The sequence below is a fragment of the Salvelinus sp. IW2-2015 genome, linkage group LG32 (assembly GCF_002910315.2).
Source record: "Salvelinus sp. IW2-2015 linkage group LG32, ASM291031v2, whole genome shotgun sequence".
Lineage (NCBI taxonomy): Eukaryota > Metazoa > Chordata > Actinopteri > Salmoniformes > Salmonidae > Salvelinus > Salvelinus sp. IW2-2015.
The window spans coordinates 3,799,812-3,817,206 of NC_036871.1; the positions used below are offsets into that span (position 1 = coordinate 3,799,812).

At 41.5% G+C, this 17,395-nt stretch overlaps 1 protein-coding gene across 1 annotated transcript in view; it reads right to left on the minus strand.

Annotated features, from left to right (window-relative positions):
* Window positions 1–897: 897 nt before the first annotated feature.
* Window positions 898–17,395, minus strand: part of cdh7a (cadherin 7a) — a 171,899-nt gene continuing 155,401 nt past the window's right edge. The window contains exon 12 of the mRNA XM_023978068.1: window positions 898–5,728. Coding sequence (XP_023833836.1) covers window positions 5,226–5,728 — 503 coding nt within the window. The 3' untranslated portion in view covers window positions 898–5,225. The remainder of the gene's footprint in view (window positions 5,729–17,395) is intronic.

Here is a 17,395-nt window from a genome sequence, read left to right on the forward strand (position 1 = left end):
AAATTCATAATTAAGGCTAAAATCTGCCCATCTCCAAAATGCTTCTTCTTAAAATTAGATTTGAAACCTAACCCTAACTGAAGGCCAAGTTTGATGCTTTGATCCCCCAGCCCTGCTGCGCAGAGGGTAATGCGTACGGCCCAGCACTGGGGCCAAGTTTCCTGCCATCCAGGACCTCTATACCAGACGGTGTCAGAGGAAGGCCCTAAACATTGCCAAAGACTCCAGCCACCCTAGAAATAGACTGCTCTCTCTGCTACCGCAAGGCAAGCGGTACCGGAGCGCCAAGTCTAGGTCCAAAAGGCTTCTTAACAGCTTCTTCCCCAAGCCATAAGACTCTTGAACAGCTAATCAAATGACTACCCAGACTATTTGCATTGACCCCCCCCCCCCCATTTTTCCACTGCTGCTACTCTGTTTATTATCTATGCATACTCACTTTAGCTCTACCTACATGTACATATTACCTCAATTACCTCGACTAACCTGTGCCCCCGCACATTGACTGTGTACCGATACCCCCTGTATATAGCCTTGTTATTGTTACTTTTTTATTTCTTTAATTTTTTAATTTTTTGCTTCAGTTTATTTTAAATACTTTCTTTACACTTATTTATCTTAAAACTGCATTGTTGGTTAAGGGCTTGTAAGTAAGCATTTCACTAAGGTCTACACCTGTTGTATTCGGCACATGTGGAAAAAAACTTTTGATTTGGACGGAAGTGTCTGGGAACGAGATTGGGTGTAATGGGACTTACACGACTCCACTTTAGAGCGTGTGCCACCCTTCAGAACACTTTATAAAGCACATGTTTATATCATATTCAACATGTAGAGTTATAACACAGTCATGCCACATTTATGAACATTTTATAAAGCATGACATACGGTTATAGATGATTTGTAACACATTTATTTAGTGTTTATGAAGGCATTATGAAGTCTTTATAGGCTGAACATCATTTGAAACGGGACTGAAACAATATTTGGTGTACACCCAATGTACTTTCTCTTTAGGAGCTAGTATTGATTTTGTACCATATGTTGTGATTCTCACCAAATATTGTTGTCTTCTCACACTATTCAAACCCCACAATCGAATAAACAGCATATGAAGCTTTCTTAGCCTATAGATCACATATGGCAAACAAATAATCTGAACATCGTGTTGGTACAAAACTCCACATATGTTCATCCTTGACAATCGCTAATCAATATCCAAAAACAGCACATCATCATATTATCTCTTTTGTGGCACTAATGTGAAGGTTTATGGTAGGGAAAATGGTGTTGCAGTAGCCTAGTGTGTGGTGTGGGAATATTTACAAGCGAACATGGAGAGCTTTGTGTTAACATTGCCCTAAAAAAGGAACCAGACCGCAGAATTCAAGCGAATCAAACTCGAGATGGTCTGAGGTCTCAGTTCGGTTAGCTTCGGGGTCTGAGTTCCTTTGGAGAATTCACACTGCACAAAAAGTCAACCACACTGAGTAAAAGAAAATTGGCTGAAAGGGACCAAGTGTGAAGGCACATATCTTCTGGTAACTCTTCAAGCCAAAAGTATAATGAATTATTATATATAATAATATTATACAACATATATTATAMGTTTTTAATCAACTCGACAATTTTTCTATGGCCTCAATATTTGATAATAACTCAAGATTGTTGTGAGATTAAATTTAAGAAATTATCAGGGGGTCTTAGCAGATGTTTATGTGAAGTCTTGAAAAATGCCTTTGGACTGCATTGTACATCATTAGACCTGTTGGATTTAAGCTAAAATAGCATTGTATGGTTTGAGTCAACACAATAGCATGAAAAGGATATGTAGGACTGTCTTGCTTTAATTTATTGTATAACTTTTTCTCCTACTAATGAGCATCAAATGTATGAACCGTCATCAAATAAAATAAATGCACCCTATACATTGACAGTAACATCAGGCACAAACGACTACGTGAACTTGAGGACACTCGTTGTGAGTGTTTTTCACTGTGGACGAAACTCTCACGCCTCACCGTGGCCTGAACTGTATTATAACAGATATCATTTACATCCCACCCCCAACTTCTAAAGAGGCGAGGTCTCAGAGTATCTAGGGCGGTGCTTGGACCATGTGCAACGCAAATACACCCTCCCAGGTCTTGTGATTCTGGGTGACAAACAGATTCAAGCATGGTTTTCTTTGTTCTAGGTATGGCCTTAACCAAGTGGTAACAAACTCTACATGTGGAGCTAATCAGCTAGACTCCATATTTACCATCATGAAAGGCCTATACTCCAAAGCCAAGCATCTACCACTGACAGGTGAGTCGGATCACCAGACCATATTGTGGTCAGCAGGTGAATACCCTAAATCACCAGCTCAATACATCTACAAACACCGTTCCTCTGACAACCTAAGAGCTCTCTCCATGGCACTAAATATAGATCGTTTCACATCAGTCTACACAGCACAACATTGCCAAGAGCAGACAGATGAACTTAACTCTTTCCTAAAAATTACTCTCAATAGTAATCTCTCCATCAAAAAAAGCTAACTGACCACCAAAGACAAGCAATGGATGACCACACACACACACACAGACTCAGCCTCAGCTCATCCAGACAGAAAGCCTTTCACAGTCAAGACAAAGCAGAATACAAGACGCTTCAGCAGAAAGTTGCAGCTCTGGTGAAAAATGCCAAGAAAGAGTACTTCCAAGCAGAAGTCCAACAGCTGGAGTCATCTAACTTTGCTGGCTAGTACAAATCATTGAAAAGCTTGATTGGTGCGAGTGAGACCAGAGGAAACCTTTCAGCCCTCAATCAACAGGATTCTATATGTATGGGAAGGTACAACATGCATGATCCCTGAAATTGAGGCTGTTGAAAACAAGCTTACAAACGTCTGTCCCCCCAGTTTCAACATTGGCCAGATCAAAACCCATCTGAAGCGGCTGAATGGGCAGAAGTCTGCAGGCCCGACGAGATCCCTCTCTGGTTCCTAAAACGTACTGTAAGGAGCTTGCACCAGTACTGTGCGACATCTTCAACTTATCTATGGAACACAGCTACTTCCCACTCTCAATGGAAAAAGTCCATCTGTGCTGTGCCTAAAAAGAGCAACCCCATCTTCCTCCAAGACTACAGGTAAATCTCTCTCCTCAGCTCCATGGGAAAAATCTATGAGCAATTGAACACAACATACCGTAGAAGGAGACTGCTCATAACATCAACTCCTCACAACATGGCTTTGTGAAGAACAGGTCAACAGTGTCTGCTCTGGCACAACGCATCAAATGAATTGCCAAAGCAGGATGTTCATGTAACCTTCATAAACTTTTCCAGAGCATTTGACACCCTAAACCATAGCCATCTCTTACTAACTCTAGTGGAGCACGGGGTGACCCCCTCACTATGGATCTCCATCAAGAGCGAACTGGGCAACCGCAAGCAGACAAAGGCATGTTCTCGACCTCACCGACTCACAGCCAGTCCCAGCTGTAGTTCCCCAGGGTGGCATGCTCTCTCCACCTATTGTTTGTGCTATGCATGATCACCATAGACTCCAGCCTCCCAAAGAGCATCCATCCTGTCAAGTAGGCTGATGACCTCACATTCAGATTTTTGCTCCCTGGCAAGCTACCTGGCCAAACACATGCAGCAGTATATGCAGTGGCCCAATGGGGAAAACCAACTGCCTGTATGTGAATGAAAATAAAACCAAGGATATGGTCATCAGCTTCAGAAGGGCTGTCATGTATCTTTTACATTGTATTGACATTGCATTGTATGTATGTTTCTGCATATATACCAATATGTTCATATAAACCTAAAGAGCTCTCAATCAAAAGCTTTTCCAGCTGCTTTTCCTTGCATTTCCCTCTCACAAAATATGTTTTAAGCAGCATGATGTATGCATATTTCTTATTTTGCAAGTTAAGTGTCTATTTCAAACTAATCTGACTTCATACATTTATACTCACTGTATGTGAAATAGCAATTGACATTCTCCTTGGCTTGGTGTTTTTACAAATGCCCGAAGTTTTGCTGTAAATGTTCTTCAACACATTGTTAACTGTATTTTCCCATGCTGCTATAGCTGTTTCCATTAAAAAAACACAGTTTAAACCAACATGGTAGCTAGAACACCTCATAGGATACATAAAACAAACATCACAACAGCTTTGAATGTTGGAGATACCAATACGCTGCATTCAATTTAGACCTAGGGGAACAATGTTACGCTTCTGCTCTTAGCGTCATGCTGTGTGTCAAGTTGTTAACGGAGCAATGTAAGTGAGAGGTGTTTGTTCCCTTGCATCAATGGAGGGAGTCTTCATAAACCCTTCAGCGGCACTGTGACCCTTAAAGCATGTTCATTMAAAACTTGAGTGTGACAAGGGACATCCCTGGCAGGTGTCTACATAAATGTATAGGAATGTAATATTTCTGATACTCTAAATGGTTGAGAGATCATTGCCATGTTCGTTAGGCACCAAATTGAAGAAAGGGGGCAGAGACTACTGGTCCAATAAGAAACACTTATTTCTGTTTTCTGCTTCAAAATATTTTGCTACGGTGATCCCTACTGAACACGAACCACGGTAAGCCTGAATTGATCAAATCCATTGTTAAAAAAACTGCTGTAAAATCCATAAGGAGTTATCTTGTTTAGTAAAGAAATTGAGAATCTGTTCTATAAATATACATTTGAAACAAATATTGCAGATCACAGTGAACCCTGTGACAGACTACAGGGCCAGTAGTTCAAGGTGGCACTGTTTTCATTTGACCACGAAATGGAGTACTTGATAATGTCACTGTTGTAATAACACTGGAGCATAGATATTGGTTCACATTTGAACGTCACGTGACTTGAGAAAGTTTGGAAATTTGTGCGTTGAGGTCCTACCAAAGGGTCTGGAGCCCATCCCAACGTCTTAAGTTTTGCATAATTTCCATCATATTAAATCTAGTTAACAAAATCTCGCAAAGTTCATTCTTTGAAAAATTCTGCCAGTCCCCAAAAAAACATTTTGAATGGAAAACCAACATCCTTTTTGTTATTTTTACTGACATTGATGCATTTATATACACCAATCAAATATCCTCTGAGTACAGCATTTTCGACTCGTCATCTCACATTCGCTTTTTTGTATCCTTCTTTATATTCTTCAGTTTCCTTCCCTCATTTGTTAGATTGTCCTTGCCAACAGTTTGGCAGGCTCAACCGAGGGCTAAGAGGCGAAGAGGTTACCGTCATCGCTGTGGCCGTAGAGGTCTGCTAGCTTCTTGAATCGCGGCCCCCAGTCGCTGAGGTAGTCGTAGTTCTGTTCCGAGTCCGTGCTCAGGGAATCCAGTGAGCTGAGGGACTCTGCGGCCGAGCCACTGCCCTCGAAGGCATATGTCTGCAGCGAGTCGTAGGGCGGTGCCGACGGGTCCACGTCGGCCTCCTTCAGCCGGTCCCAGATAAAGTCGCGGAAGATGCCGTTGTCTGGCGGTGGCCGGGAAGACAAGAAGAGGGKGGGCACTTCCGGGGTGACATCACGGCGGGTCTTGCCACCGCTCTCACGGACCAGTTTCAGGTTGCGGAGAGCGACCATGTCGAAGGCCTCTGTGTCCTCCTCGCCGCCGCCCTCGTCGTCGTAGCGCACAATGTTCTCGCGCACGTCACGCTCCTCGTCCAGGATCAGGGGCTCTTTCTTCCTCCGTCGCATGGTGACGATCAACAGGACTAGCACTGTTTTGAGAGAGGGAGAGACAGAGAGGGACAGTCACCATCACCATCAACAAAGGGCAGAGGATCAATATAGCTGAGGGTTAATCATTAGTAGACAAAGTAAAAATGGTCTGTCAATGAATATCATTGTGGAGACATTCTTTGTCAAACCTTGAGCCAAGATGGACAAAACGACAGAGGCATCACATGTCCAGGACCACTGTGTAATTTTTACAGTACAGGACATTTGTGCTATATTAGAAAAGATTTTTCATAATTTTGGGTCGTAGACCAAAACATACTGGTAATGATAGGGAAACATTGTCTGCCACCTGTGTGGCATTAGGCCCCCTAAACACATCAACACAACCGTTGGAGGCAAGCTTAGCTCCGAGAAACAATTTGATGGATAGAGCGATAAAGAGCCAGTGGGGGTGGAGAAAGGAATGGAGTCGATTGATAAAGAGCGATACTATCTGTATTACAATAGGCCCATGTTATTCATTGTGTTTTCAGCCAAGGCATATAAGACACCCTCGTTGTATTTTCCCCGCCTTTAGCCTGAAACTACAGTTCTGGTATTGTCTAGAAAATTACATTTAAGATGGGGGCGGATGATCCGCTACATTAGTTTTATTAATATCTTCAACTGATTAGGTTTTAATCACTTGTACTGCAGCGAGTACTGCACTTGTACTGAGCACAGCTAGCTGTTCATCGAGTGTGGTGCTATCTAGAAAAGGTGTTAGTCATTACAGTCCTAAGTTAAGGTTATTTCCGGTGGAATTCAAGTTGATTTCTGGTTGATTTAAGGTTATTTCATGTTGAATTCAGATCTTGACAAATCAAAAAGATCTCTATCAACCTTAAATGGACTCCTTTGAGGTATTCACAAATTACTTCATGAGATTTTCAAGATTTATACTTTTAAAATATGTAATTGGCCTGCTCATGTTGTTAGAATGTAAACAACACAGAGATAAACACACAGACAAACATGAGCACAGAGATTTGGAGTGGCCAAATATGCTGTAAATATCAGGGTTTAACAGTGGTGCGATCCCAAATGTCACCCTAACCCCTTTAGAGTGCACTACTTTTGGTCAGAGCCCTATGGGCCTTGGTCAAAAGAAGTGCACTTAATAGGTAATAGTCGGCTGCTCCCACAAGTTGCTTACCCTGGGCAGGCCAGCGCTAAATCCTTTTTATGGGCACAGCATATGTCTATCTGAGCAATAAAACAGGATTATATGCCAGTCATAAAGCAGCAGCCCCTAAAAGCAAACGGACCAAGTGCAGCCCCCAAACCATGTCAAGGTTGGACCTCTGTTTCTATATACTTGATTGACCACTTCTGTGCCATCTTTTGACATGCTAGAAAAGTTTTATCCTAAAATTGAATAGAGTCTAAAACAATATAAACCAACTTCCTCACARTATTCTAAAAGCAAAGTTTGAGGGACCATAGGCTCTATCAATTTCAAGGGCAAGCTGAAAGTACTGAACAACACACCACCTGAAAGACTAATATACTATGCCGTGCTGAACACCCCATTGCTGAGCACTTGACTACGTGGGCTGTGTGCATATAGACCCTATGACATAGATGTCCCCTCTTTCAACTCAGCACACACAAACATTCACAGATACACACACACACACACAGAATATCTCTGTGTCACACATTCACGGACACACCCACACACAACACACAAAACCACCAACATACACATCTCCGTCAAACACACTCCCCGAGACAGTCACAGTCCACCAATCAGGTTAGTGACTGCCTGCCAGAATCCCCTCCTCTCCCGCGTCGGATCTATACTCCCAGGGTTGAAAATAACCTCTGTCGCTGCAGAGTGAGTGAGCAAAGCAGGGGAGGCAAATGTCTAATAATCCATCCATCAGCGCTGCAACCGCCAGGCTGAAATACGGAAGCCGTCAGGACCATACCTCATCCCCAGGCATGATGCCATTCCCAGGGCAGCATCTTGCCGGGGGCAGCATGGAGCAATGTCAGCAAGCATTGTCAGCAATGAGCATGTCTGGTTTCTATATCCGCTTAATGTTAATTGAGCTTCCATGCATGAGCATAGGTTAACTGGATGTCTGATTGTCTGAGCTCACCATAAATTGAGATTCTCAGTTAGTCAGTCAGCGAGTTAGTTGATGAGTTAGTCAATGATATTTCACTAACTCAATGATATTTCCTCACAGTATTTGAAAAATCTTTACAACACTCTCCCCCTAGATAACCACCAGGCTTGGGTCTGAAAGAGCAAAATGTCATGCTCTCATATATCCAGTGGAAATAGCCTACCTGAACAGATATTCCTTTGCACAAAGACAGCTGTGTCTGTCCGGAGCTCCCTGGTGCGTAAACTCTGAGGGCCAGGAATAGGTTAGTTGATACAATGTTGCAAGTGTCATGACTCCTGGCTGAGGGTCCAAGGCCTCAGATCAGATTTGCAAATGGCCGACGATGACCAGACTCCTCTCACCCACAGAAGAGGAAAGGGGGGGCTGGGACGGTTTTGACAGCTTAATTAAGACTGTCATAAATCAGGGAGGAAGGGAATCTCCCTCCTGCTCTTCAGTATCAATCAAAGGAATGCCTTTGTCCCCCAGAAGACTTTTGCTGCCAAAACCATAACACCCGAAAAGTGAATACTGGAACAATATTTCTAAGATAGGAATGGTCAGTGGGTATCTAAAGAATAATATTGTCATATTGCTTGTCATTCTGTGACGGTATTAAAAACTGTATATACAAAATACTGTAACTTAGGAAGGAAAACCCCTTTGGCTGTCAAGTTTCCATCCAATAAATTATGAATACAATATGAAGAACGATTCAACTATTTTGTTACGATAGGAATGTGATTTTGGTTTTCTAATGAGTGAATGGCTTTTCATGTCCTTTGCACATTAAGTAGCCACGCCCCGAATGAGGTCAGAAGAGCGTGTCAGTATGATGCAACCTCCCTTTCCGACCAGAGTGCTTAAAAAGGACTCGCTAAGAATTAAGATACCAGAAGACGTGAGACCGTGGTCCACACTTTGAAATGGTTGGAAACCCAAACTCTCAACACTAAATGAGAAGCCTCACCTACCAGACCAAACATTGCCAGGTTGCTACTGGCCTGTAAAGTGGTCGGGAGTTGAACACTGAATAATTCATTTAGACCAGAAAACATGTAGCTGTGTCTACATGGCTGAAAATGGTTAGAACTTTGAATCTCCACACAAGTGAAGAAGAGTAGACCTTAACATTGCCATTCTGCAGCTGGCCATATAAAAGTGGTCCTAGAACTTTGACTAAAGACATGAGGTGGGAAGGACAAAATCCCATCACAGACAATCACAGAGTATCTGTTATATGTGAACACTCCACTACAAGACAAAGACAACTAAGAAGAAGGACATTGTGACCTCTGGTGGACAATTAGAGCCTTACACTGAAGCGGGACACTACAACTTCCCCATAGATGGATTGATTGGTTTCAACAGAGACGAAGAACAAAGACATCTACACATAAATACATTCATGATCTCTTGGTTCGTGTGCAGAGTAAATTATTACTTTGAGGGTAGTTTCCAAATGTATCAACGATAGGTTTGACTCTCTCTTTGTCTCTCCCTCTCCTCATCTACCACTCCCTCTTGTGGTAACCAAGCAGGCATGCTGTTAGTCGGCTAGGGACTTTTTCTCATGTGTTAAGTGTTTATGTTATTCTTTGTTATTATCTAGTTAGCTAGTAAATAAATAATTAAACTGATTTTGTGTAGTGCTGAATCATAAGTAAAGCTGGGGTTCTTGCGGATCCAGGGAGTATGCGGCTTTCAGAATGAGACTGATATGAGGCGATTAATAAGTGACTGTTATCGATATATAACTTATATCTTTTAGAGTTTAATTCGATGGTAACTCTATAAACATCATCTTCCGTGGTGCCCCAAATTCTGAATGAGTTAATTGTTACATGATTAATTTAATTGGGTAACAATTAAATATAGTTAATTGATTCGATAAATAATAGACACCACAAGTTCACAAGCAATAGCTTACCAGACCTTCATATATACTGTCATTGGGCTGGACCTAGTAAGACAGATAAAAAGGGAGGCAGAAAGGCGTAGTATCTATAGAGAGATGAAATAACCTGCATTTCCWTCAGGATTTTTTCAGGATTTATATATTTTTATTTAGTCGACAAAATAAGTTACAGGACTACCCCTATATTGGCCTAGGCTGTCTCATTTATTTAGCCGCCAATGGTTCACTGTGATTCAATGTGTCCATATGGCAAAGGCTGGTGCTCTCGTATTAGTGGGATTTAAATGTTTAGATTATCAAATTCCCTTTTGTAATATATAACCAAGTTAAAATGATTTTGAGAAATTAAAACGCTACTATTGAGATGAAACTGTTCGATAAAAATGAGCACACGATAATCAGAACTTGCACGCAGATCGGTAGAAACTTGAAACTCAAGCGCTTAGGAATAGGCCATTGCTAACATAGCGCACATTTCTTTACTTACAACTGGTGTGTGTGTGTGTGAGAGAGAGATGAGATGGGGTGTTGTAACTAAGATTGTGCCTACTAAAACTGAACTMAAATGGACAGCTATGTGATCCATCAGAGAAAAGTGCTCACATCGACCCAGTGGGTGGAAAGCCCAGAACTGTGTTGCTTGTTAAGGAGCAGGCCTTTATTATTTTACGTTTTATTATTATCATATATATTTTTTACCTCTTTTTCTCCCCAATTTCGTGATATCCTATTGTAGTTATAGTGTTGTCATATCACTGAAACTCGGTAGAGGCGAAGGTCGAGAGCCATGTGTCCTCTGAAACAAAATCCTGCCAAGTCGCACTGCTTCTTGACACACTGCTCGCTTAACCCGGAAGCCAGCTGCACCAATGTGTCGGAAAAAACACCGTTCAACTGGCGACCATGTCAGCGTGCATGAACCCGGCCCGCCACAGGAGTCACTAGAGCGCGATGGGACTAGGACATCCCCGCCAGCTAAACCCTCCCCTAACCCGGACGACCCAGACGAGAATGTACAAAGCTGTCAAGGCAAAGGGTGGCTACTTTGAAGAATCTCAAATATAAGACATATTTTGATTTGTTTAACACTTTTTTTTGTGTGTTATTTCATAGTTTTGATGTCTTCACTATTATTCTATAGTCCAAATAAAGTTGTTGTCCATATTTGGAATTGTAATAACTGATTAATTGTCTCTGGCGCAATGGGTTAGCTGTGTCTAATAGTCGTAATTTGGTGGCTACCTTTGATGTTCCTCAAAGTCATGTACACTGTAGCGAGCTGAGCCAGTTCAAAAGAAAAAAAAGACAGAGGCTGAAAGAGTTCCGGGACCAAGGTATGCAAAAACATTTTTAACCAAAACTAACTGGATATTTCAGTAAGCCAGCTTCCAGTTCCTCTCAACAGAGTTCAACAGCCACTGCTGTTGAATGATGCTGATGGGCTAACATTAGCAACAACAGCAACTGGGCTAGCAGGTAGCCTGAATCATGTGGACCAGCTCCCAATCACACCGCCAGCAGTTGACCAGACAGCAGAGGAGCAAGATAAGCCTACTGGCGAGGCAACAACTTTCTAAACAAGCCTCATTCTCGCTATATCAGCTGCTATACAGGACCACCACACTACGCCACCGCCGGCAGCAGCCACCACAACTAGCCTGGTAGCAGAGAAGAGCGTGCAGAAGAAACCTCCAACTGCCCCTGCCACATGTGCCTCAACTGCTGCTGTCAGCGAGGAGGACTCCTACATCACTGACCCAGCTCGTTGTGGTAAACTTGATGACAGTCTGCGTACTAAGAAGGGACCAGAATTGTGCCAGAAAAGAAAAACGCTGACTTATCAGCATCAGAACGTCAAAACAAACACCAGAAACAACACTTTTAAAAAGCCCATTTCAGAATGGTGAAAATGTGCCCAGGGAATGGCTTTTGTACTCTCTCTCTCTCGAAAGGTAGTGTGTTTTGTTTTGCTTGCCGACTTTTGGGRGACAAGAACAGTGGACTGCCATATTCAAAGCCATTTGGCAGTATTGGTTACAGTGATTGGAAACACACGAATGACTGCTTATTTGAGCATGAAGGATCTGAATGGCATAGAATAACAAAAGTTGCTTGCCTACATTATCCAGACAGCGGATAAGGGAGCATTAGACTTCAGGGGTCATAGTGAAACATTAGGGCGTCCTGACAATAKAAATGATTTGGGTATGGTAATAAGCCAGTGTGATCCTTTGTTAAAAGCACATTTAGAGAAATACATAAATGCCGGCAAAGGAAATCCCTCTTACCTCTGTAGGGATCTGCAAGGAATTTATTGAACTGATGGGACAGAAGGGGGTGAATGAAATGATCAGTCAATTAAAGACATTGAAATACTTTTCAATCAATGTGGATTCCATTCCAAATGTTGCATGTAGACCAACTTACATTCATCATGTGGTATGAGCGTTTTCTCAGATTTCTGCCCACTACTAGCCATACAGGAGAAGCCCTTTGTAATTGAGTGAAGCTGTTTTACGAGAGATGGACATTGACATAATGTCACGTTCCTGACCTGTTTTCCCTTGTTTTGTATTTATTTAGTATGGTCAGGGCGTGTGTTGGGTGGGGTGTCTGTGTGATTTTCTATGTTGGGATTTTGTGTTCGGCCTGGTATGATTCTCAATCAGAGGCAGCTGTCAATCGTTGTCCCTGATTGAGAATCATACTTAGGCAGCCTGGGTTTACGTGTGTTTTGTGGGTGTTTGTCTTCCGTGTCAGTGTTGTTACCACACGGGACTGTTTCGTTTGTTTAGTCGGTTCCTGTTCGTGCGTTCTTTGTGTTCTATAAGTTCTCATGTTCAGGTCTGTCTACGTCGTTTTGTTGTTTTGTAGTTATTCAAGTGTGCTTCGTGTTCGTCTTGTTTAATAAATCAACATGTATTCATCACCAGCAGCGTTTTGGTCCGATCCCTGCTCCTCCTCAGACGAGGAGAACAATCGTTACACATAAACAACTGAAGAGGACAATGTTATGATAATGCTAGCAATATGTCAGGAGTCTTCAGTAGCACCTGAGAGAGATTACCCTTTGTTTGAGTGGGTACCATGCGCTGCCCACACCCTCAATTTGGTGGTTTTAACTGTTGCGTTGAGACGGAGGAGTTCTTCACCTTAGTACATCATCTTTTTAATTATTGCTCAAAAGCCGTTTCATGCTGGCAGACAATTACTGTGGGGTTACAGCCAAATGTAAATAAATGGATTGAGACTGAATTCTCTAATACAAGGTGGTCAGCACAAGCAATTAGCGGACTGTGTCTGAACTATACTTTATACAGGCGTCTCCAAACAAAATATCTGACGAGACTAACCAGCATTTCACTTCTAGTGATGAAGCCAGGGCGCTAAACAAGAAATGTAGAAACTCAAGATTGCTTTTCAGTGCAATATGTGGAATAACATTCTTATGCGAGTTCAGAACACAAGTACTACACTGCAGGCAGTTGACCTGGACTTGTGCAACGCTGTTGATTTGGTTAGTTCACTGAGGCATTATATGGCAGGCCTACAGGATCAATATGACAGCTTTGAGAAAGTAGCTAAAAACATGTCCGGTACAGTCACAACTTTATCAAGCGGAAACACAATGACTAATCATCCTCAGTGTTAGTTGTCAGGCCATGAGAAGTTTTCTATAAGCGTGGCAGACGCTATCTCTTGTCTGACATGACCATACGTTCATCATATACCATATAGCATTGTAAAGAAACCTTCAGGAGTATTGTTCGGTAATTCTTTGTTCTACTATCCATTTTGCACACAGTAAATACAGTTAAATGAATTTGTACAAGCGCTGAACAGAAAATAATAAAGTTTGGCACAAAAATATATGACATGAATGAGGACTTCCTTTGTGTTTGTGAGCATGGGTGCTTGAATACCGGTACTAATCTAACACGTGTCAAATTAACCGACGGTTGAATGCATGTTATTATATAGTGATTATGAACGTGTCACAAGGCCCCCGTGCATACTCAGTCAACTGTAATGTCACGGATTGCATGCGTCAGCCAAACGTTGGCATTGACTTAATACACAGTTTATTTTGGACCGGATATACTACTCTTTTATATCTAAAATTCACCAACAGTTGAATACCTATTGTTGTATGAATATAAACATTCCACAAGGACCCTGTGCACTCATTTAACTGTAGTGTCACAAATTGCACGCGACAGGCCTCACTTAAGGCCTTGATTTAGCAACATGGCAGTTTTGGCCTAAGATGAATGGGCGAGATATGCGGTAGATCAATTGAACATTATGCCCAATTTTCCATATTTGAACTGAGAAAATAATCCATCATGCAAAATCAATGAGACTACAAGCAGAATATTTAGTGCTGGGCCCATTCTCATCGACATATTTTATAATGAGCCCAGCCACTGATAGATTCAGTGGCTGGGCTCCCTCTCCTCTCCTCTGTCTACAGTGGGGTAAAATTACTATATAAAATAAATAATTTTAAATTCTGAGCTATATTGTACGCTCAAAAGAATTTGAAAATTCTATTATTTTATACTAATACAATTTCTCAGATAAAGAGATTTTGTTAAACAAGTAATAAAAAAAATCTTAAAAGGGATGGGATCAGAATTATTGACACCCCTGTTTCAACACATCACCTTGCGAGGATAACGACACTGAGCCTTTTTTAAAGTGTTTTATGAGTTGGGAGGGATCTTAGACCATTGAGAGGGATCTTAGACCATTTGGAACAGATTGGGAGGGATCTTAGACCATTCCTCCATACAGAATCCTTCCAGATTCTTGATATCYTTCGTCTGCGCTTTTCAATTCAAACCACAGGTTTCCAATGGGTTTCAAGTCTGGAGACTGAGATGGCCATTGCAAAATGTTTATTTTGAGGCCAATTAACCATTTCTTTGTAGATTTTGATGTGTGCTTGGGGTTATTGTCTGGCTGCCTGGCCATGCTGTACTGAAATGAATTGATGCACATTCTGATGTTAATGTACTGCATCATCATAATCCATCTTGAAGAGTACAAGCCTTCTGAGCAGTACTGATACATTTTTGCTATCCATACAATCTTGAAACAATTAAATAATTATCCACTATCCAATACATTATCATTTACATGGTATTTGCTTGCGGCATTAGGCTTTCTATTGATCAATCGCTATGGTATTTTCATTCAATCATAAATGCTATCATTCCATTAATATGGTAAATACCCTACATTTAATCTGTGTCTTCTTAGGCTGTTTTTAGGCTGTGAAGAATTAACCACCATTATACTGTCAATTKTCTCCACTCCACCCTCAAACCATGTCCATGAGGAATAGGAATGGTACCAAATGACAAGGGAAGAGAGTGAGATCACCTCTGTCAAATGCAGCAGACTTGGCCCTTGTAAGGAAAAATACAGTGTTTGACATAGTGAGTCAAGCGACCTCCGATGTACTTCAGCTGAATGGGTGCCAGTCAACACTCGCCGATCACCACAATTACAGACTATGTCAGCCAGAATGCAGGGGACAGATTGAGACACAGACACTGCCAATAATAGATTACTTTATGGTCATCAATATGTTGGCTGCCTAAAAATGTTAGATGTGAATTATCACTGAGGTGTAATGCAGCCTGGTCTCAAACTAGATGTAACATAGTAAACATAAATCAGGGACACTCAAATGAGTATAATATGTTACGTTTGGAACGGTTACATAAGACAGAAGGACACTTAAGGAAAAAACAAAATGAGAGTGGTTGGTCGGGGTGGATGGGAAGGTACACTGCTCAAAAAAATAAAGGGAACACTTAAACAACACAATGTAACTCCAAGTCAATCACACTTCTGTGAAATCAAACTGTCCACTTAGGAAGCAACACTGATTGACAATAAATTTCACATGCTGTTGTGCAAATGGAATAGACAAAAGGTGGAAATTATAGGCAATTAGCAAGACACCCCCAATAAAGGAATGGTACTGGTGGGCAGAAATCTGAGAAAACGCTCATACCACATTTGGAATGGAATCCACATTGATCGAAAAGTATTTCAATGTCTTTAATTGACTGATCATTTCATTCACCCCCTTCTGTCCCATCAGTTCAATAAATTCCTTGCAGATCCCTACAGAGGTAAGAGGGATTTCCTTTGCCGGCATTTATGTATTTCTCTAAATGTGCTTTTAACAAAGGATCACACTGGCTTATTACCATACCCAAATCATTTCTATTGTCAGGACGCCCTAATGTTTCACTATGACCCCTGAAGTCTAATGCTCCCTTATCCGCTGTCTGGATAATGTAGGCAAGCAACTTTTGTTATTCTATGCCATTCAGATCCTTCATGCTCAAATAAGCAGTCATTCATGTGTTTCCAATCACTGTAACCAATACTGCCAAATGGCTTTGAATATGGCAGTCCACTGTTCTTGTCCCCCAAAAAGCCATTCCCTGGGCACATTTTCACCATTCTGAAATGGGCTTTTTCAATTCACAGAAGTGTGATTGACTTGGAGTTACATTGTGTTGTTTAAGTGTTCCCTTAATTTTTTTGAGCAGTGTATATATCGGGAACGTCCAGCAACCCAAAGGTTGCGTGTTCAAATCTCATCAAGGACCACTTTAGCATTTTAGTAACTTTTCAACTACTTTTTAGCTACTTGCAACTACTTTGCATGTTAACTAACGTTTCCACAAACCCTTACCTTAACACTTTTAGCTAACCCTACCCCTAACCTTAACCCTTTAACCTAACTCCCTTTTAACCCTAACCTTAACCCCTAGCCTAGCTAACGTTAGCCACCTAGCTAAAGTTAGCCAGAACAAATTTGTAACATATCATACGTTTTGCAAATTGTGGGCCTCTCCCGATATGAGTCAGAGGACCTTACGTGACCTCTCTATTTATGGTTTATCTATTTATGGTTCCAGCATTATGAGGCAGAGCGAACAACGGTACAGTATATTGACTGCACAGAGCCCCAAGAGACCTCTGGAACAGCTGCTGTCATCGTTTGAGGAGCTCTGCCAAAATTCGTGAGATTGCCTCAAGATTACAGAAAAGTATTGAACCTCCAAGCTTGCCTTATTACAATTATTGATCCACATGAGTGTGCTTAATTTTTGTTTAGTCTTATCCAGGTTAAATAACAATACTTTGTGTGTGGTGGGCATAAATTCAAAGCAGTGCAGACATATGTCAGTCAAAAATGACTGAGCAGAAAACAGGGCTGTGTCAAGTAGTAAGAACATGTTTGGAATCGGGAGTTACTTCCTGAACTTGTCCAATAAGAGAAACCTTGTTTTTGTTTTCCGTTGCAAAACGTTGTGACGTTCTGCGCAATTAAAAAGGGGCACAAATCAGGACAAATACCATTGTTTTGAATGCGAACAACAACAACAAAACTATGAAACATCACAGTGCTTCAGTGCCTTTGGTACAGCTTAGCGTGAGTCCTTGCTCTTCTCTCCCAGTGTGACTCAAGCGTCAAAAGTGCATTAGTTGTTAATAATTCCCTATTTAAAATGTTTTCTTTTTCCGTTTCCACATTCTCTCTTCTGGCTCTCCACGTATCCATCTGCCCCCTCACCCATGACGGAAGGACCCCCAAG